The sequence below is a fragment of the Sitodiplosis mosellana genome, unplaced genomic scaffold (assembly GCF_009176505.1).
Source record: "Sitodiplosis mosellana isolate CC-2019 unplaced genomic scaffold, AAFC_SMos_1.0 Smas_scaffold_6166, whole genome shotgun sequence".
Classification (NCBI taxonomy): domain Eukaryota; kingdom Metazoa; phylum Arthropoda; class Insecta; order Diptera; family Cecidomyiidae; genus Sitodiplosis; species Sitodiplosis mosellana.
The window spans coordinates 4,987,562-5,007,692 of NW_022601407.1; the positions used below are offsets into that span (position 1 = coordinate 4,987,562).

At 36.3% G+C, this 20,131-nt stretch overlaps 1 protein-coding gene across 4 annotated transcripts in view; it reads right to left on the minus strand.

Annotated features, from left to right (window-relative positions):
• The window catches only part of LOC129575384 (serine/threonine-protein phosphatase rdgC), a 53,288-nt gene that overhangs the window by 8,781 nt on the left and 24,376 nt on the right, over positions 1-20,131 (minus strand). For all 4 annotated transcript variants that reach the window (XM_055458922.1, XM_055458921.1, XM_055458923.1 and 1 more), the window contains exons 3-11: positions 17,818-17,945; positions 15,863-15,956; positions 14,444-14,595; positions 13,602-13,769; positions 7,345-7,511; positions 6,909-6,945; positions 5,164-5,313; positions 1,869-1,949; positions 175-360 (exon numbers count right to left, since the gene is read on the minus strand). In XM_055458922.1, coding sequence (XP_055314897.1) covers positions 175-360; positions 1,869-1,949; positions 5,164-5,313; positions 6,909-6,945; positions 7,345-7,511; positions 13,602-13,769; positions 14,444-14,595; positions 15,863-15,956; positions 17,818-17,945 — 1,163 coding nt within the window. The remainder of the gene's footprint in view (positions 1-174; positions 361-1,868; positions 1,950-5,163; positions 5,314-6,908; positions 6,946-7,344; positions 7,512-13,601; positions 13,770-14,443; positions 14,596-15,862; positions 15,957-17,817; positions 17,946-20,131) is intronic.

The window sequence follows — 20,131 nt, forward strand, 5'->3', positions numbered from 1 at the left end:
TCTCTCTCTCTCTCTCTCTCTCTCTCTCTCTCTCTCTCTCTCTCTCTGTGTCGATGCATGGTCCCATTTTCGGAACTTTCGACACGATACCATATGTATTTTATTATTTACATAGAACCGAACACTGACGCCACCGAGAACAAGAAACGAAAAGCAGAAACATAGCATTTTTACCTTTCCACCGTGGACAATTTCGTAACCATCATGTTTACATTCATGCGATCGAACCAGAAAGACCAATTTGTTTTTTTGCAAAAAGTTTTGCGTAACATCAGGGCCATAATAAGTGCCAGCCCCACGTAGACCGTTTGGTTGGCAGCCTTCGTTGTGTTGCGGATCACTCCATAAGATGTCGAACACCTGTACCAAAAACGAAAACAACAAAATACAATAAACCGTTTAACGTGAATTCATCAATAATAAGTTGCCTAGATTAGGATTTATCTATTTAATTTATCAAATGCTCTCCAATTTTGTTTTTAAATCGTTTTCAATTTTCGTTTTTTTTTTTAGATAAAATGAGTCTGTTGATTGATTTTAATTCATCACGTTTAGAGTCGTACAATCATATTCGATAAAGCAATTCATTATCGGTTTTTTTCCACATCTGTTAAAGAGCTACGTAAAATTGGGGATGTAGAATATGTCACTGGTTCACATGTGATGAATGATTAAACAAAACAAAAAAGAAAAATAATTACAGGTGTGAGAGAGATTCAGCGGTTCGTGTAAATAAACCAATTAATCAAATCCTCCAAATTCTCAGATGTTCATTTGTCGATTGAGAAAACCAGAAAGTGCAAAGGTTTCACTAGCTTCCAATCATCGACTCCGTTCAGCCGCTGCTAATTCATTCAGCGTGACTTTTGGATTTTATTTGAGCAAAAATTACGGCTAGCACAACAAAACGGTTTCGGTTGCGTAACACACACACACACACACACACACACACACCGACACACCGATAGGCGCACAAATCACAAATTCAAACAAAACACATTCACATCTCGAAGCAATCAAACGCAGCGGCACAAAAGGACTTAGACACAATTCATTTGCATACAAATAAAGTCTGATCCAAAAGCAAAATCAATGTCCGTATTAAATGGATGCTTTTTGCACAAATGTACGCATTTTTTTTGTCAGTAATCTTTCTAGTCTTGTTTTCTTTTTGTTCCTACTAAAGATGCGTGTAGCCGAGAGTTTGAAACGAAGCGGTTTCATTTGATTTTCAACGCTTAGGATCACATGGCTGAACATTTAAAACTCTCTCTCACACTCATTCACTCACTCACTCACTCACAAGCATATACCACGCACACAAACGCAGGCAGACATTCAATTGTTTTGCGAAATCCAAATCAAGGGCTGGCTCGCTGGCTGCTGCTGTTGCAGAAAAAAGCAATTTGTAATCGTATCATGTTCCGTTCTTCTTTTTTCTTCTTCTTTAGCGTCAAGCCAAAACAACACAAAAAAGCCCATTTATTTACGCAAAATGATTCATTTGAAGCAATAGGTTGGGATTTTTGGGTGAATGTTTTGCATTTCGGCTGCCAACTTGCACATTTTTGTTGACCAGGTTTTTGTTATGTGTGTGTGTGTGTGTGTGCTTCGGTGTCGGTTCACATTCATTTTGGAGCCTTTTCTCAACATTTATCAAAAGTTTTAGACTGTCAGAGACAATTATCGTTCGAAATTCTACCAAAACCACCCCGCCTTTTTTCAAATGGTATCATACATAAATTTTCTGTCTGCCATCATCTTAGAGTCATCGTTGTGTTCGTTTAATAGTAACGTTAAAATGGCAAAGAAAAAACGCACAAGCGGCCAAATAATAACAGCAGCAGCAACAACAAAAAAATGTTTACCTGTTTCCATTCCACTTTGTCTATTATGTCAGCTCCAGGTGCACTACTATCCGTTATCGGAGGCCGCAGCAACGAAACATACTGCAAACGAAACGGTAGATATAATTAAATATTATCTGTTTGGGGTATCGAAAAAAAAGAGACTAATCATGATGCATGGATTCGTTCGTGCGGGTGTGTGTATAAATGGTCTAGACTAATATTCATGGTGAACTGTTGCTATTGACATCGATAACCCGATCCATTGGCTACAAAAACCTTTCAAATCACTGAATATCCCATTCATAACAGAAAAAAATAGACGAAAACAAAAGCGCCGAACCAAAATCAAATGTGAGAGCACCACAAAAACGCGGTTTTCATTTCTGTCTGGTGTGTGCGAAATTTGTCCGGCAAAGAAAAGCTTCATATGACCAAATGAATGGAATCCCAAGCCAAACGAAATAACAACAACAAAAATACGGTTTCCATTCCAACAATGATAATTGTGTAAATTTTCCATTCTCATTGAAGATCATTTCATTCTTTGTTTGGATTAACGAGGATTTTGCATATCTCAATTTCTATCGTTAAGTAACTTCCACTGCGGTGAGCTGACACTTAATCAATCTAACATCTGAAGGTGGAAATCCATGGGCTAAGAGATGCATATCAAAAGCGCTACATCACCATTGCCTCATCATCAGAATAACAAGACCAAACGAGAAAGTGAGGGTGTGTGTGTGTGAGAGAGAGAGAAACTCCGAAATAAAATGTCATGTTTGTCGTTTGGCAGAAGCTTAAAAAATGCGCTTGTCAATTCGGAGCCGAAAAACAGAAAAGAAAATTGGAAACGGAGAAGGGAAACGTTCGCCTTAATTTTTATGGTGAGTGGAGAGAAAATCAAATGTATGTAGGTGGCACACACTGTAGCTCATATACTCAAATCATAAATCATGATAAATTCGTTCAGCCCGTATCACAACGGTGTCAAAATTTCAAAAACGAGATGAAGAAAGAACAACACAACAGACACATATTTACACACAAAATATGAACGAGAACATGTCAGATTGTGTGCGGCATGCATATACGCGTATGCCAGTATATGCTCGAGTGTGTAACGGACAGCATCATTATTATATCCATAATGTAATTTGATTTTGTTGAAAGGAATTGTAATTTTTTTTTGTTCTCTTTTATATTTTTTGATCGTTTTTGTCGTTGTGTTTTGGTGATGGCGCTCTCTCTCTCTCTCTCTCTCTCTCACACACACACACAATGCTTAGATAAAAAATGAACTGAATTCGTTTATTTCTCATTTGATCTCTCGTGGCTGTCATATTTCATGCACGCCACACACATGCACGCACTGAAATGATATTTATTTCCATTACAAAGTGCCAATATTTTCGTTTTCTACGATTTGGGCACAAAAATCCTATAGAGCTTGGTGCACGCTACCTTCATTGGCTTTCTATATAGATGGCAGCCATTTAGGCAACGATAGCAAATTTAGCGACATTCGATAATTTTATTACGAATTTTGATGTTATTTCGTTCCAATTTTTGTTTAGTGTTCGCTGTCCTCGTCGTCGTCTCCCATTTATTTCTCTTCACTTGAGGTAAATTTCATTTATATTGTTATACGTTCGTCGCTCATTTTGGTACGTCTTTTCCTTTTCTCGCATTCTCTCTCTTTCTCGTCCCTGCTCACTCACTCATTCTTTCTTCCATTCCATTCCATCCGATCCCTTTTACAATATAATGCTATTGCAGAATCACACATTGATGCGAAGTGATGAAAATTATCACAAAGTGCTCACTCACCCATATCCACCATAATGGAAGTATATATACATCAACTCTCTGTATTTCTCTTTTTTTCAGTCGCACAACAATCGCAGCAACGCAATATATTTGTGTGTGTGCGATAAATGCTCGCTTACTTGCTAACACACACACACACACTTACACCGTTTGCGATATCCATAATTTCATATCAGATAATTGAATAAAACTTTTGATATCAACTTTTCTGTTCGCCACATATATTTTTGTTTCCATTTCTTCTCCAACTTCAATTTCTTTGTAGGACGCCGTGCGCGCTCGTTCGTTTGCCCGTATTCGCAATGTGCTCAAGCCTCCAATATTATGTATAAAACCCTAGAAGCATCTCGAAATTCAATTGAGTGCGTGTGCGTCGAATATTTCGCCCAGCATTTCTCTTTATTTTCACCATGCACATACCCACACACAATTGCAGGCATAGGAAAAGTAGTTAGCCGCATCTTATCAGCGACTTGTCATCAAAGTGCCACTTCCAATTACCATTTTCATTCAAATCAATTCGACAACAATCAAACGAAGCATAATGTATTGTACGGAAATGCAGGTGATTTAAATTATATTGATCGAATCATGTCACTTTTGAAATTAATTATCGCTCCAGTTAAAGTCACTATTCATAAGCGCTGACATACCCTGGCGGAGGGACGGAAAGATTGGAAATTTCTTACTTAAAAACAATTTATGTTCGCTCATAATGATGCATTTATTGTCGAATTAACTCGAATATTATTGAATAATGAACGTGAAATAAATCGAACCCAGTGAATCACGCGCACTGAAGTAATTAAAATGAGATTTCCACCGAAAATACAGACACACGCGCGAACGCTAACGATCTATTTTGATGTGATTTGATTTCCACCTGAACCACATTAATTTCACGAGTTGAGGATAACTTTATAATCCCATCCCGAAATCGGATTCCGTTGTACGCAGCCAATGCTAAAATGGAATTATAGACTCCAGACGATGATGATCATTTGTCGAAAGCCTATTTTAACTCTCTCTTTTTCCTCTGGCGCCGTTGCCGCCAAAAAATCCAATCATCATGATTTACATTAATGATGATAAAGGAAAATAAGCTCATGGCTTAACTTCATATTTGAAATAGTGATTCAATTCCAGAATTTATTTTGCAATTTAACCACCACCACAGCCCATTGGGTGGTAAAAAAAATGAGAACCATACAAAATTGCCCGTTAACTCAAATGGCTCAAGAATGCGGCCACACACAAACCCACAAACCAGTTATAAAAAAAGCATCAAAGGGTCTCAGAATTTCAATACATTGAATGTCGAATGGAAGAAGGTGAAAAAAATGTAAGAAAAGAACTAAACTTACTAGACTATTACCACAATGACCATACGTAATATATATAGTGAATATAGCGTGTATTATATATATTTATATGTGTGTGTGTGTGTGTGTGTGTGTGTGTGTGTGTGTGTGTGTGTGTGACTTACCTTGCCACGGTCCAAGCTCTTCAACAGATCCAAATCAGTGCTATCCGATATACCGCCATGGACGACAAACACCCGATTGTTGACTATTGTACCCAACGGAAGCCATCGATAGATTTCTTCAATAAGTTTTAATAACCGTTCGGCATTATGCTGTTTGTATGTTCAACAATAGAGAGTCGAAGAGTGGTTGCATGGGAAGAGACACAGAAAGAGAAAGAGCAGAAGAAGAAAAGAGAAGAAAGCAAACAAATAAATCCATTTCGCTAATATCTGCATTCTTATATATTTTTTCTCTCTCTTTTATATACACAAATACACAATTCTTGCCTTTTTACAAATGAACAGAAAAGAAAAAGAGAACAACGGCAAAACAAAAAATACGATGGAGAGAGAAAAAAAAGCCATTGCAAAAAGAAAAGTTACTTTTCGTAGTGAAAATAAAAAGTGTGGAAACACATGCACGGTTAAGGTGTGTTCGAATATTTTGCGCATGATATAATTTCGAAAAGTGCAATAAAGCCGTTTTCTGTGCTTTTATAGCTTTACGAGAATGTGTGTGATAGAGAGAGAAAGAGAGAGAGCGCCAAAAAATAATGGCAACTTTGATTACGTAAATGCATGGGCGCATGAGTGAGACAGAGATTCAGTAAATGAGAGTGAGCAGATGATTACAATTATGTTAAAATAAAACTTTTTCCATTTGGAAGAGGGAATACGTGCAAAGCGATTTATATATAAATGCCAAAGTGCTTGGAAACGTCCAAAAGACGAAATCCTTTAGCGAAATTCTCATGCGTATGTGTTTGTGTGTGTGCGTGTGTATTTTGTGTGTAATTGCGTATGCGGCTGCTTTGCCAACAATTTCATTGAGTGTAGCAAGGGCCAAATTATTACTGAGAAATTGAATTCAGTACTTTTCAGTATTTTCAGTGCCCAATGTATTAGTATATGCAAGTACTGAAAATGGCATTAATTTTCCAGGAGAAAAATGAATAGATGACAGATCTGTCAAAATAAATTTCAACTGTCAAAAATCCCGATCTATTTTGATACTGAAAAACACTGAAAAATACTGAAAATATTTTTCAGTTCTTTTCAGTACTTTTCAGTGGATTTCAGTGCTTTCAGTTTTTTCAGTAGTGATTTACCCCTTGGAGTGTATTAGTACTGCTACTGCTTAGAAATCGCTTAATTTTATGGCAAAATAAACATTACCTCAAGAAAAGTGAATGGAATGAAATGGAAAAAAAAAGAAAACCCAAAGCCACATACACTCAAACTATGGGAATGTGCATTAGTGCAAGGAGCAAATCTAAAAATGGTGCCGGCAAGCGAAAACGGGCTTACGATACAGAAAAAAAAGAACCACAAACCAACGAATGCACGTCATAAACATATTTTTTAATTTAAAAAAAGAAACGGAGAGAGAGAGAGAGAGAGAGTGGGAAACTGAAAAAAAGCAAATGAAACAAAAACGATTTAATGTGTGCGATGTGTCACACAAATCGGGCTATACACGTCGTGCACTGTTTTCTTTTGTCCGCTGGTAAAATGCACAGATCTAAAAAAAGCTATAGATTCATACATGGCTGAACGAATGATAGCGGTACAAAAAAAATGAAACGGAAAAATGCGAAACGAAATAAAAATAAAATGACAACAACCAAAACATGTGCAATGATTTTTCTTCTATCGAGCAAAAAAAAAACGTACAGAGCAAACAACAAGAAGAATTTTATGCAAACCTTGTACTTTTGGTGAACTTCCCGAATAAAGCCATATCTGTTTTTATTGTCATTATCGAAATGTTGTTTTTGATTTTTGATAAGTGAAATAGTTTTAAGTATTTTGGTTTTTGTTTCGAAGAAAGTGTTTTTCGGATTGATGAAGCATAGGAAAGAAAGAGAATAAAAAAAGAAAAAGAGAAATAAAACATACAGACAAATATGGTATGAAAATAGAGCAAATAAATCGATGTGAAAAACAGAGACACAGAATGATTTTTCATATAAACACGTTAAATGGAGCTTTCAGGTGTTTCCCTTAGTTGGATAATTATGTAGTCGATAACTATTTAATGATTCTTCGAAAGTTTTTAATTGCTCGTATAATTTTATTGCTTTAATACAGTCATTACGTGAGGAGCGGGAATTTATGAGTGAGATATTCGATGTGTGTTACCTTGCATTCATAACAGTATCCTCGTGATTTCCTCTATTCAAATAGACACCGCCAGGGAATACTAAAAGGCAGGATAGCAGCAGAAGTAATACTTCTAAGCTTTTTTTGCCACGATCCACGAAATCACCATTAAAAACGTACGGGTTCTCAGGTGAAGGTAAACCATTCTGAAAAAAAAAACAACAACAACATAGATAAAAGAAGGAAGCACATATTAGTGGAGAAGACAAGATCGTGTTATGCTCACAATATCCTGTGTGAAAGAAAAAATCATAATCATTAAACGAAAAAAAAAAGAAAAATTGAAAATTATTCCATTGAGATTGAGAAAGTGAATGCATTCATTGAAAACTCGATTATCACTTTATATTAAAATGGGCGAAGGTTGTCTTACATCAAGAAAGATGATATTATTGCATTGCGTAGCACACATTGAAGAAGATAATATTTTGTGTGATTGTCTTTGACAGAACCGCAAAATGTCTTCGTTAAAATTAATCGCTGCTTCTTTTCGCTCTGGAAATGCTTGTTACATTCGTTGAATGCCATAGAAACCAATTCAGTTACTAAATTGATTTTTTCGCCAGACACAGACACACACACACACACACACACACACCCACACCGTTTTTCTATATTTTTTTTCCACGACAGATGAAGCATGTTCTAACTTCATTCGATAGCATTAGAAATTTGCATATTTGGAAAGGGATTAAAATCGCACTCTTCAACTTTCTCTCTCGTTTTTTGTTACTGTTCATCTGGCTCATAGTATTCATTGGTGCTTCAAAACCAAGTGCATCGCAATTCAGTGGGAGAATTAGTTGTAAATTTTACAATTAGACCAAGTTCTGCATTTTCTATGAAGTACTTGGAGCATAACCGAAGACGAACGTACATAATTTAAAATGATTTTCATGGTTTTACGCTATTGTTACGATTTCAATATTCCTAAGTAAGTCCAATTGAAATTGCGGAGCGAACAATTGAATAAACGCAAGTGCAGTATTCACTTCAAAATGGCATACGATCAAGAGTTTACCCGTTCTGTTTTTTTCCTCTCTATCTCCCCGTCTCCCTCTCTGCCCTACTCTCTTTCTATCCCTATATTTTTAACTCTCGTCTCGTGCGTGTGTATATCGCATGGAAATTACATGAGCTATTTGTTAGCAAACTTTTTCACATTTCCATCTTGACAGCGTTTTAAGATCAGAAATTCAGCACAATTCGTTTGGCTTGTTCACTGCGGACAATTTTGGAATTTTAGCACGCTAAGCAAGTGCATTGCATGTGTGACCAACGATAACTTCAAAAAAGTAAATGAATAGTTTCACTGCTGCTCATCAAAATACGCAATAAACTTGTGTGAATGGAACACACATTTCCAAATTTTCCGCAATAATTCCCGAAAACGGAAGAGAAAAAAAGTACAAACACACTCACTTCAAACGAGGAACAATACCCTCATTTTGAAAACAGGACCGGTTGGAACAACGCTCTCACAAATAGCTGTGCGAATTTCCCATAAAAGCACACATACATTTTTCATTGCAAAGCGTTCCATCGCTACCGGTAAGCATCTCGGAAACGTTGCGATCGATGAGGTGCAAAATTTTCTCTTACTGGCAAAGCCTTTAAGCACATCGCAGGATTATCTTTGAGTTCACACAAACATTTAGTTGAATATTGATTGAAATGTTTGAAACCGAGTGATTAATACATCAAGTCAATTATTACATTTTATGTCAAAGTTTTCAACTTTGGGTCCTCGTCGTTGATCTTAAAACACCTTCCTATGCCTAAAAATGATCAATCCATTACGTTTGTAAACATTGCGGTATGTTTTGTGCAGTGTTTGCACGCGCGCGCGTAAATGCGCGCGTGTATGTGTGTATTTACATGTTATGTAGGGATGAAACGTGCCGCAATATTGTGACTGAAATGCCTCAAAGCTATCGATAAAAACTTTTTGACATTGGCTGAAAGCAATTCAGTTATCTGAAAATACGTTTTCGCAAAATGATGCAGGTAAAAGTTTTTATTCAATGTTTTTCTGGTGGGCCGTCGTTGCTCATGAGCATACAGAAAAATCGGTGGTTTTCCACTGATTTTCATTAAGATATATATATGTATAAATTCTCGGTGGACCTAACGACTCCTGAAAAACTCTTCATGCTGTTTGGCACCGAGACATCTATTTACATTAATTCATTTTACGAATTCATTCCAAAATGTTGACGGCCCATTTTGTGTCGAATGTTATTGCAATGACAAAACCATTTAACACTAAATCTGCTTGCGAATTAATTTGGGTCAACAATAATTGCGGCAAATGCCACTGAAACACACAGGAACAAGGCTATATGCCTTCCTGTGAATATTGAGCACAATCATTTATGTACTAGATATGTATAGTTTCAATTTAATTTGGCAATTTTTTTAGTTAAAATGACACAGATGTCGCATTCACAATTAAAACTTTGAAAATTACGGGTAAAATAGATGAAAAACTGCGGTTTTGGCTAGCCATTTTTGTTGGTGTTGTCGTTCGGAATGAAAAATCATTGGGTTTGGCTGAGTCGAAGCAAAAGCAACCGTTTGTGAGAAGAACGACCAATGTGAAGTTTCAACTGTATTTTCAACTGAATGAATCGCATCGCACCGTGCCAAGCCAGGGAGAAAGAAAGAAAAACGAAAGCGAGAGAGAAAGAGAGAAAGCGCCATTGCATATTTCGTGCAGTTGAGCGCTTTGGTAATGACTCTTCAAGTATTATTTAATTGTAACCAGGATCATGACTGTATTCGTGTTTGATTTCAAGAATGAAGATTTCCGTACTAAATTAATTACTCAAGGTCAACAAAGTTTTGGAGTAGTGGTTTCGTCTTCGTCCTCGTCTTCGTCGTCGTTGTCGTTATTCATTGCTGTTGTCGAAGAATATCAATCATGGTAATTGCAAAGAGAAAGTAAGGCAACATTCAAATCTCTGTTGGCAATAAGTCAAGCAAAAGAGCAATCAATGGCTTGCTGAAATTCAATTTCATTCAATGACACAAACACTTCAAAATTTGTCAGCGGATACTCTATATCAAGTTGCTTTTGAATTGGAATGTCAAATAACTAAAAGTTCCACTAGATGTAATCAATTCACGTGTTTTTCTGTATTATTATTTAGCAAGTTAAGATATATTCGAAATTTGACTTTAGATCGTGACATTTACGATGGATAATATGGCAGTGGATGGCGCTTTTTTCTCAATGCTATACCATAAAAATAAGGTAAATGAAGGCAAGTTGCTTTCATTTTGCTAGACTACATTTGATTTGGATCGCAAATAATCCGTTTGCTGAATGCCATGAAAAATGTAAAGAACTCAAGTGGAAAAGTCAACAGAAAAACTTCAGACTCAAAGATTCAAAAAGGCTTTTTAGTGGATATGTGTGTGTATTTGTTCTTTTTCAAACGAATTCTTGCGCTATGAATGTGCGCTTGTCCGTGCGTTCGGCCCGTAGGTAAGACGAAAAACTTATGAAACTTATAACACTTTCTGTACGACGACGATAAAACTTTCCCTTCAACTGATGAAGAAATCGTGTGTTTCTATTCCCATTTTGCTTTGGGATGCATACATATTACACATCCACACCCATTCTCGTCTTACCAAAGCAACAAACTTCGCACATATGATGCAGTGACATAGAGAAGACGTGGGAAGAAACTAGGCTTGTCGCTATTTAACTTTTCGGTTTGTAAAAGTGAAATATTTATTGAGTGAAGAGAACGACGAGAATTTTATGCAATAAATTATCATTGCTGTATATACTATATGTTGTGGTCAGAGAAGATGGATACGAGTTTAACCATACCGAACCACAAATACTTCAATTTTTGGAGACAATTCGACGGAATCCTATATTAGTTCGAAGAAGTGAGATCAAAGAAAAAGTTCGGCACACATTTTTGTTCGCTTTCAAGTGATCTCACTTTTGAAAGAGGAAAAAGTGAAACATTACATGATTTTATCCATGCGAATCGGATTGGAGTGAATTGAGTAGGCTCAACGAAAAATATTTTATTCATAAAAGAGGTCGCTTTTCATATTCTTTCATCGAAAATTATGGTTAATTTTATATTTTTTATAAGCATGTTCTATATGCTTGAAATGTAATAGAATATGGATTCCGAACCAATTTCTGGCTGGTTAATCATTGGCAGCGCCAATTCGGCATCGTAAGAACTATAGAATATTATTCCGTTTTTTTTTCAAGAAAAAAGGGTTCATTTTTCGGGCAATGAGGGGAATATCTCATTACTTGATCACGATTTTGTATCATTTGATGTGTTTATCAGTCCCGCCGATTCGATATCAGAGCGAAAAGTTCAATTTTTGCTTGATTTTAAGCTCGAACTTAACCCATTAACTATCGGGATCCTTATTTAGGTTTCCAATCCTAATCAGATCGGAAAATGAAAATCGAATGTGAATAAAATAAGTCAAAACATGGTGGTCGATTTTTCGGCCATTTATTCAGTACAAATTTTCCAAAAATTCCAAAAAAATTATATTTGAAAATCTAAGTTTTAACCAAATTATTTGCTTGTTTCATTTTCTGGGGTCACGCGTCGATTTTCCGACCAATACTAGTTAACGGATTAACAGAACCCATGGAAAATATGCGTACAGTAACTGTAACCGTTTTTTCATAGAAAAATAATACGACAAGTTCACCGAATTTCTTGAACTTGTTGAATTGTTAAACACAAACTTTGTGTCACAAAGTAAGAGTGTTAATTGTGTGTTTTATTTGGAAAAATTGCAAAATTCAGTTCTACTTAAGAACAACACAAAGTATGAATACTACATTTTGGCATTGCTCCGGTTTAACAATGGACTCCATAAAAACATCATCGGTACTGCCACCAAGCCTTTGAACGCAAAATTGGCCCTAATTATTCAAATAAAAAAAACACGGTTATTGAAAACACAATTTACATGCAATTACACAGTCCGACGCGTGTTTTTTTAATCTGGCACATGAGCCGAATAAGTGCCGGGGGATAGTTTAGGCCGCCCTGAGTTCATAATGGGCCATGGTTTTGGGATAAGGTGCTTTGGCCGGGAATCAACGCCTATAGGCGTTTCTGCATTTCAGGAAGAACGAATTTCTTGATGAAACCTAGTTTTTACACTAATACTCCGGTAATTGAAGCAGTAAAAACTTGTGTAGTTCTTCTTTCTACATGTTTTTGGTGGTTTTTCAACTTTTTGCGGCGCAATATATAAAATTGATGATGTCAGCTTTTGTGCCGATGGAATTTATGCCAAGTCCTGCGGCTTAAGCTCGTTTGTCAAACTCGGCGAACGATTGTGATAAGAAGATTCATGGTTTCGTCGTTTGCGTGAAAAAAAAATTGCCAAAGCCGAGCGGAATTGTAAGAAGGGCAAATAATGCGGGTTGAAAATTGGTTGGCAATTTTAAACGGTAGCAACGACTTCGATTTCAATGCAATCAAATGGAATAAATCTCAATTGACTTATAAAATTGTGCAAACTATTATTTTTTTCGAATAATACTATTTTTGGAATTAAGCTGATTTGGTTTGCCGTCTTTACCTCTTGCACCAACTTTAAAACGGTTATACCCTCGTTGTGTTTGGAAAATTTAGCTAAACCAAGTTGAACATTACGTAAAAAATATTCCTTGAAGCAAAAAATAAAACGCGAAAAATCGAATTCAAAGTAATTTGGCGCTGTTTTTTTTTCTTATTTCGAATCATTTCCACGAGTTGATAATGTTTCCATGGCATTCGACATGTAATGCACATAACCTCATGTTGTCGTTGTCGTTGAATGAAACGGAAATTCAACTCACCATAATCGGATCATCTGAATTTCGAGAAAGATTGAATTGAAAACCATGCTGAAATGGCAGAAAACCGACAACCAACCAACCGTACATACACACAGCGCAGAAAGAATTGTAACAAACTGTGTTTTCCCATTTAGTAGCGCAAATGTTTTGAATCAATGTACAATTTGATATCAAGATTGTGTAGTCAAAGGTAGAGAGCAGGATGTTCTTTCCGGTCCGGTATTATGTGTGCACAAAAGCGCTTTGCGAGTTGCTCTACTCCACTCCACTGTGTACAATGCTCTGTTCCGTAGTGTTCTATTATGTTGTATGTGTGTGTATTTTTTCGTTGTTGTTGTTGCAAAAAACGATTTTTGCCTTTCGTTTTGGTTTATGGTTTGCTTACCTTATGAAATACCACCAATAAATCATCAAGTTTTCCATGTAAATCACCACAAATGGTAACTTGCTTCGATATGGCAGTGGACGCTTGATTCAAATTAGGTAAACGTTTCAGTCGTATTGTTGCTTCCTTCAATATACCGGCCACGTATTTTGCATGTAGACGGTTATACTGTGTGTGTTATACCATCGCCACCATCACCGACAGAGTCGCCCGATAACGCACCGGAAATAAACATAGATGTACATTTTGATTTTTGTTGGTTGTTCATATGTGTGGTTCGCATCGATCCCAGCAGCAAACAGTCATCAACCGTATATAATTTAATGCCGTAATTCAAGTTGTATGGGCCGTAGCAATTATGGGGCCAGATGAAAACAAAGCCATTACAACAGCGACATTATTATTATTTTTCGAGTGTGTAAGGCAAAATGAAAAAAGAAAAAAGAAAAAAAAATATGTTAGAAAAGAAAAGTTTCCTTCTGAACGAACAGAGAGGAGAAAAAAATTAAAATTGGCTCTTGAATGTACTTAGCCGAAATGATCCAGTCTTATGGTTTTCAACAAAAAGAAATCCAGTCTCACATTTTTGTTGCATTAGTTTTTGCCAGTAACAAAAAGTCATAGACGCTTGGGCCAAGTATCAAAGTTTTCAAATATTTTTTTTAATATTTTAAGACATTGTTGGAATTATGCGATAAGCGTGGCATTTTTGGTGGTTTCAAACACAATGAAAATAATGTTCAATTCTCTGCTTCATCGATAATTTTGACTGTACATCGGTAAAGTGTTCTTTTTTTCTTCCTCTGTCATAAATCATTTCGATGTATTCAGAATAATAATACCTTTTTCTTTCGGAATAGCTCAATTAATGTGTCAATGTCTTTTTTCTGTAACGGAAATACTAAATGTGGTCCGCGGTACGCACGTTCCGGCCCGGTAATACCTTCATCAGCTAAGTCATCCGATTCATCACTAAATTTTGAATCCAATGCATCTGCTCGGGGAAAGAGAAAGAGAGAGGGGGAGAAGGATGAAATGAAGGTAGAGAATGGGAGAAAATTCCTTTTGTTAGTGAATATCGTTGGAAAAAAGAGCCCAATAACCAGAATACAAGTCTATGCATTAAGTGACAAACATTTTTAGGTAGTTGTATTGAGCTAAGAGACCGTATGTGTACCGAATTATTTCGAATTACTAATTACTAATTCGAAATAATTCAGTACACATACGGTCTCTTAGCTAATACAACTACCTAAAAATGTTCGTATTAAATCAGAGCCGTCACCTCACCGTTGCTTGTGTATAAAGCAAGTAACACAACCATTCATTAAGTGACAAAGGTACCATTTTTTTTCTCCACCAAGTGACAATTTCATACTTTATAGTTTTTATATAGATATGCTCATTGGCCCAGTGACAAATATGAGGTAATTCGTCAAGTTCAACTGACGAACGAACATTGTACGAAAAACTGCATCAGATATGGTCCTTCTAAAGGAACCTTTTTTAAAACGCTTGAACAATGTTCCATGAAGCTGCCAAATCTGGAGGCAGATAAATCGAAAAGAAAATTAGACAAATCACTCGATTGACGACAAATCATGTCATCGACTCAGTTTGAAAACATTTTTATATTCAATTTCCGCTCTAATACTCCAGTGACATTGGATTATAAACTGCATCATTTATTAACTTGATGTTTTGGTTTAAACTGGCTGATGTGTGTAACAAATCTTCTTTTTTGGCATGTTATGCTCAACGAATTGAATTTTTTTTTTTCTCACAATCGAGGGAACACGTTCTTCATAAGGGTTCTATGGTGAAAAATTACTTGTGAATAAAATCCATTGTGAACTTTGCCATAAAAAATTCTTTACGCAAAAAAAAATTCAGCCGTTCAATTTAGAATGCTAGGTTTTTTACTATAGTAAAAAAAATAACTTGCCAAAAATCGATGGAAAAGATTTGCAAAACAAAATGTACAGGAAAAAAGTACGCAATTGTATTCATTGGTGGATAACTTCTGATGTATCATAGCTGTTTTCCCTTGTTGTCTCGGGCTGACGGAGGTGGCCATGTGGTAAAAGTGGCAGCATCAATTTAAGAGCTGCCATCTTTAACGCCCGGAAAAACACGTTATTCGCATAAATCAAAATGGTCCCTTCGAATACATATACTACACATGCATACTCTCACACACACAACACCCATCAAGCATCAACATGTATATTTATACATATACAACTAATCCAATTACGTACCATTTGATGATGCCCTCGATATATTTGATGAACCTGATGGCTTGTTTGCCGTGTCAGGAATATGTGTTAACAATGCGTTGAAAAAGTTATATAACTTTTTATCGACATCCAGAGGCAAGGCAACGGTCATCCCGGGCAGTGTGGAAGCGGGAACAACGAAACAAGAAAAAGAAAGAAAGAGGGAGAAAGATGGGGATGGATTTTTTAAAGAAAGACATCGAAAATAAATTGATTGAATGTAATGAAAAATGACAAATCGCAGGAGCGCCAGTCATAAAGCAGCTATTTTAGTCGCGTCCACCACCACCACTCTCAACAGCAGCACACTAAAGTTTCAATTGTATACAATTTTTGCATAATTTATTTTCAACATTTTCATTAGTTATTTACGTGAAAACGAAATCAAATTAAATACTGTGTTCCGTTTGCGTCGTCAGATGTTGAATGTTCAGTTTTCAGCACACCGATCCAAAGCATGACTCTTTGTGTCGTCGACACCATACACATACACATACACACACATACACAAAACACAATGTGGAATCATCGAGCCATTGTTGTGTAACGAATATATATCATATTCAAAATAAGATGTTCATGGCTAATGTGCCATGCGGAGGCGGTGTGACAGTGGAGGGCGGGCATTTTTCATTTATATGCAACCAGTCCCATGATGAAAAGCCTTAATTACTTTGATAATGTTTCTTGTTCACTCTTATCAAATAATTAATGAACTTCAAGCGATATAACGTCAAAACGTCGAAGTATTTTTACAAGAGAAATTGGAACAGCAATAACACCAACATCTTGATGGCCAAAATTAAACTCTCGCCTTTTTGGTGATATATCTGATAATTTAGTTTGTATATTGATTACTTGACATGTAAACAATTTTCATGCATATCTCGAGTATGAAATTGGGCATACTATTTTTGGCTCGTAAAGTCATGTTTGAAAGAAATGCAAAAGCTCTAGTAGTTTTGTCGTCACCAAACTCGAAACATCGATGAAAATATAGTAGATTCTGCTATACATAGCATTACATTTTGGTAAAATGTAAACTATTTTCAACAGGGTCACATTAATTGTTCTTATTATTGTGATTAATCGTTCGCAATATTATAATGACCATTACGAGAATAATGACCATGGAGATCGTTCTAGTACGCTCCTTCGTCTCAATCTGACGACTTCAACGGGAGAAACAAATTCCCACAGCGATGGACTCAAAGTGGGCGAATTGCAGCAGCCCGACATTAAGGTGTAATGGGCAGGTAATGAAGTTAATGGGAACAACATGGAACATTTTAAATTCATTTTCTTTGTTATCGACGTATTAATGAAGCAAGAAATTAAATGAGCAAGCAATATTTGAGCATAAATTGTCGATGGACCGGTGTCATTTGCCACATCGCTTCTGCAAAGCGGGCAGGAGGAGGTGCCTTTTTTCAGACGGAAAACACTTTTCCGGATGAATCCGATTGCGCAATATATATATAAAATAAATATACACAAAATGGCACAAAAATGTGGCGCAAAACGTAGCTGTCATTGTGCATTGTTGCAAACAACAACAGAGAAAAACAAAATCGGAGCAACAACACAGTAATTCGAACACATCAGACGTCACGAACATGCAAGGTTGCCCAGGTTGTTTGTTTGTGCCCTAGCATCGCATGACCGTCTATTGTTTGGCATTTCGCAACGCATGCAATAATTAAGTATATAAATTTATACCGACAACAAACAACCATTGTATTTTCACTGTTCATATTAAAATGCTCCCCATTTGAACCAAAAACAGATTCAAAATGGTGAAGGGAATCTAAACGAACAAAGAAATTGCTAAAATTTCCGATTTTTCGCTGTGTGCAAAAAAACAGCGCGAAGAATGAACATGTAAATACAATTTTTATCGATAGCAACCGAAAATGTTTTGGCATTTATATACTCACACGAACTTGGTCTTGCTCTCCAGCATATTCAATGCTCTGGAATATCGTCCATGTGTATCGCCGTCGAATTTCCATACGAGCCAAATAACGGCGATACCATCGTTGTATCAAAATGGCTGCTTTCATTGCTGCATCCGACGACCAGGGAGAGATAGCGAGACGGAGAGAGAGAAAAATAGAAGAGATAATCAAAATAAGCTTACAAAATATACAAATGCGATAATAATTGTTTGCATCTATCAGAACAAGATGTGCTGCCTTGAAGGGGCGAATTATGTAAAATGTGGAGCATTTGAGCTACTTGACAGTTGGATTTCAAATATATATTCATTTTATGCTTTTTTTACTTCAAAAAATATATTCACTACATCAAAAAAATAATAGTAAATATTTATACCATCATATTTAAAAGTAATTTTTATTTTTGTCACAAACACACGCAGACTCTTTTCTCAACCCGAAGAGAGTGGCTTAACACTTTTTCGATAAATTGAGTTTCGTGCAGAATATGAGTAAAATGGGCTGCAATCCTGACGCTCAAACTGCAATTAATTATCGGATGTCACGTCATTCAGCGTGCCGCACACTGCCTGATTTCATTTAAATAAATTTCAATATGCGTTTTTTATTATTAATTTTAATTTGATTATTTTATTTGCAATTCTATGTTTGCGGGCTTGAACATATTTTATTCCAGACAACGACGACGACGCCCGAACAAAAAACGCAAACCCGAACGCGGACGCGGACGAGGTTCCTACGTAAGTGTAGAGCGCCAAAAAAAAAATTGAGGGTTCGACCCTATTTGGGCCTGGGTGTGAGAAATCCTCCTAGATTAAATTTGATTTAATTTCAATGGGAAATTGCGATTGGTTTTCGCTACGCCGTGAAATTTCGATCGTAGGACGCACACACATGCGGACCAACATAGATTGAGTGAATAAAATACATGGAATTAAATGTTGCTATCAAACAGATGGACCATATGCCATTCAATATGGTAAACAGGTGCCTGAAATTGTGTATGAAAAAAAAACATTTTCTAAACACAACCAGAAAATAATGTATCACCGGGGTTTTGGATGTTGCAAAGTTATTTCAGCATATATATGCATAGGTAACTGATATGGAAGGGAACAAAGGTTTTGAAAGAGAACGGGAAAGAGAGAGAGAGCCATTGTTTGCTATTCATGATTGACGATTGGTTTGGAGTGTGCTGAATAATAATGGCTGCGACCCAGACGTGCATGCCAATATGTGGAAAAGACAATAGAGAAATAAGGATCAGTAAAGAAGAATGTCTCTTGCTCACAGCTATCAACAAAGAACAAAGTCTTTGCACCTACATTTGATCGACATGCGCGTGAATTACGCTCATGGCAACACACGACCAAACATCGCCCAAAATCGGTGAAACCGATCGAAATGTGAATGAGATTTTTTGGAAATTGTATCGCAACAATTCCAGAACAAGCATTGGCATACGAATTTCTCTAGTTAAGTCATCAATGCTTTGTGTGGGATTCATTCAACGATTGATATCGCGTGCTATAGACTGTGGCGCGAGAACACATGCATGAATTGCATTTTGGAGATTTTTTTCGCGTATTTCGCGTGGATTTTATAATATTTTTGGTGCACCCCATTCAGAGTGCCCATTTCGATAGTTGTGAAACTCACGAAAACATACAGCGTTAACATGCAAACATACAGCAGCAACTGGTATAAATGCCCTTCTATATCAAAATGATTAGATTTTTTTCTGGGAAAAATCCTCCTTGAAAAATGCATTAAAATCTTGGATTTTTTTTGTTCAACTCGAAACTTCGAAGAAATAACCCCTTTACAAAGCATACATTCGGCATACTTAAGTTGATTTGATAAAACTTTCTTCTTTGAAAAGTCAAAATCGAATAAATATTATCCGTGTGCTAAGTCATCGTACAATATGCCTTCTTATTTTCGTTCGTTTTCACATAAATAACGGAATCGAATCTATTCTGGAACGGAGTTGTGAAAATCAAATTAGCTTTGTCACTTTTTGTTTTCACTCGTACTTATCGAAAAGAAGTGAGACAGGCTCAATTCAAATTTGAACGAATGAAATTCCTCACACAAAGAACGTGTCAATTCCACCCACTTCTTTTTGTCGGAGTCATATATTTTTGTTTTCTCCGTCTCTCGCCTTTGTTTATATTCAAAAAGGAATATTTTCTTCTGTACAAAAAAAACGAAACCGTTCAGTTTTGCTTTGCATTATCAACAACAACAACAACAACAACAACAACAACAACAACAACAACAACAACAACAA